The 2,716-nt window shown below is 31.0% G+C and overlaps 1 protein-coding gene across 1 annotated transcript; it reads right to left on the reverse strand.

Moving 5' to 3' along the window:
• Positions 1-919: 919 nt before the first annotated feature.
• Positions 920-1,906, reverse strand: FDC1 (2Fe-2S ferredoxin-like superfamily protein). Its single transcript, XM_089822379.1, has one exon. The coding sequence runs from the start codon at positions 1,568-1,570 to the stop codon at positions 1,043-1,045; it is 528 nt and encodes a 175-aa protein (XP_089678505.1). The 5' UTR covers positions 1,571-1,906; the 3' UTR covers positions 920-1,042.
• Between the last annotated feature and the right edge of the window lie 810 nt (positions 1,907-2,716).

Consider the following 2,716-nt stretch of genomic DNA (forward strand, 5'->3'; position numbering starts at 1 on the left):
CCCGATTCTGGTGAAGTGAACAAGCAAGGACTGAAACTGATGTAAAAAGCTTTAATTTGCATTTTAATCCCCACTGATATTTATTATTTCACTAACTTTATGAGAATATAAAAACTAGAACTCTGTGAGAACTACATTGAGTGTGATAGTTATGGTCTTATAGTCGTAGAATGTTAGACCGCCTTGAATTTTGACGGATAGACCAAAGATGGAAAATTTACTTTTGAAAATTATTATTTGCTTACGTGAAACTTCAAAAATGTTGCATAGGTATGCTAAATTTGAATCTTATTTTCCAGTGTGTTTGAAGCGAAAGTATTTACCATCGCTTATATGTACTGTTTGATTGTAAAATATTTAAATGCAGCATCTGAATTACATGTTTCTTGGAAGACTTCAAGCTTGCTATGCAATGAATTATAAGCATCATTTTGGGTGAGCAATTGACAGATGTTCTATAATCGATAAAAATAACCTAGTTCTTTGGAGACAGAAATTTAGAACATTGCTTGTAGCGTTAGCATTTTCCCCTTATTTTCTAAATATCTTGTCGGTATTGAAATTAAAAATAAAATCTCATTTGCAGAGCGTCCAAATATCTGTTGTTTTATTAAGATCTGATTGCATAGTTTAGGAGTCAATCTTTATCAACCATATCTCACGAGGAGTCGAGCATCCTGATAAAACATTACGAAATTTCCACATTTAACATTTTTATGGATTCCTTTATAATCTTCATTTATTGTTTCTTCCTGAGATATGTATAATTTGATGCAGTTTCAAAAGAGCAGCTCGAGCATAAAGTTTAACGGCATATCACTGTAAAACATATTTTGAACTGCAGAAAGAATACTTTGTAGAATAAAAGTTACTTTAGAAATCTTAAATTGCAGGACTCCGACCATATGCAAGAGAGCTCTTCTACAGTCAAAACCAGATCAAAGAATTTTATTGCACGACATAAATCTTAAAGCAGAGGCGAAAATAGTATAAGAGCAAGAAATTTGCAGCATATGTATTTAAATTCAAGCTGAAGCATTGACTAGTCATTGGCCGTCGCTAGCTGTAGAGAGAGCAATTCATCTTCCGGAATGGTCCGAATTAAACAATCTGAACGAGGATAGGAAGCGCACATTAGAGCATACCCTTTCTCCACGACATCGTCACTCAGCATCCCTTCGCTCTGCTCAACTTCTCCGTTTAAGAGTCTTGCAGGGCAAGTCATGCAAACCCCGAGTTTGCAGTCGTGAGGAACATCAATGCCCGCATCTAAGGCTTTCGCTAGTATCGTCTCATCCTCTTCAACTTGCAGGATGTGGTTTTTGCCTTCATGCTCTATTTCCACACTATAAACTTTCCCCGCCCTGCTAACAAATGCGCCTGAGTTCTTCGTACCAATTTTTGAGGACTTTGAACACAAATAATTGATGTTCCTTTCAGAAAGATGTTCTGCATTGAGTCTGACACAGGAAAACTGAGGTTGACTTGAAAATCTTCCCCTTAAGAAGCTGGCTTGGCGCAATGTGAGGTTATTCGGAACAATGGAAGATAATATCAGAGACTTTGCCATTTGCTAGGGTTTGATTTTACTGTCTATGCTAGGGTTTGGAAAAATTTCTCCCTGACCTGATTCCGAAATGATCTGCCTCAAATGCTCGGAGCTTTTAGCTGCTGTGCCAAAGTCGTCGATGCATAGCAGTCATCTTCTGAAACAAAAATGCAAAGATCGCAGAAAATTTGAAGAAGGTTGCAAAGATCGACAAGTTTTAGGTGAATTTGTGTGGCTTAAAGCGACGAAAAACCAAGGATAAACTGCTGCTGTTTTGGTACGACAATTTGTTTATATGAAGATGAGGTTCGTCTCTATGTGATTGGTTTATCATATTTACAATGTTTTTCTCACTTTGTTTGCTTTAGAAATCGTGGATTGCCAAAGTTAATATGCTTTGCTGTTTTTTTTGTAATAGAACTTTTAAAATTGGAATAAATATTTATTAATAAATTAGTTTTGTATGGGTTTAAAATTACAGAAATTTTTTTTAATAGATAAACAAAAGTAATTTAATAAATGGTTTATATATTTTAATTATGTTTTTTTTATAGGTAATCATTATTGTTAAGATTAATTATTGTTATATTTTAATCTGTAAGTAGATTTGAACCAAGAATATTTTTTCATTTTTATGAATTGATAGGCTAAATTTATAAATACTATCAATATGACCAGTAAATTTATTATTTTATACAATTTAACTTAATATTCTATTTAATAACAGTGATTTTATAATATGTATAATATATTCGTATTATAAATATTATATATATATATATTATATATGTTTCTCTTCTATTTTTTTTTTATGATTATTTATTTATATTAATTTAAAATCTTGTTTAAATAACATATAATGAATTTTGAAAACTTATTTTTAGTAATTTACAATATTAGGTATATATTTTTATATTATTTGTTATATAATTATATTAATTAAAAAATCTCTTAAATAGCAAGGCGGAAGACCTCTCCAATAAAAAGCTCCTTGGCTCTTGCTTTTTATTATGTTTTTTTAAATTAAAAAGATCTTAACATAATTCTTATTAGTCCCAGCCTTATATAAAGCAGGAATTTATGTTTTCGTCTTCTTGAATTTGTATTAATTTAATTAAAAGACAAATACAATAATCTTAAAAATCATTTATGATGTACTATTTCTAA

This window comes from Cupressus sempervirens, chromosome 3 (genome assembly GCF_028749045.1).
Source record: "Cupressus sempervirens isolate cs-2001-9-10 chromosome 3, ASM2874904v1, whole genome shotgun sequence".
NCBI lineage: Eukaryota > Viridiplantae > Streptophyta > Pinopsida > Cupressales > Cupressaceae > Cupressus > Cupressus sempervirens.

Excerpts from the sequence above, each read along its gene's own strand:
- FDC1 (XM_089822379.1), bottom strand. The coding sequence starts at position 1,570 with ATGGCAAAGTCTCTGATATTATCTTCCATTGTTCCGAATAACCTCACA.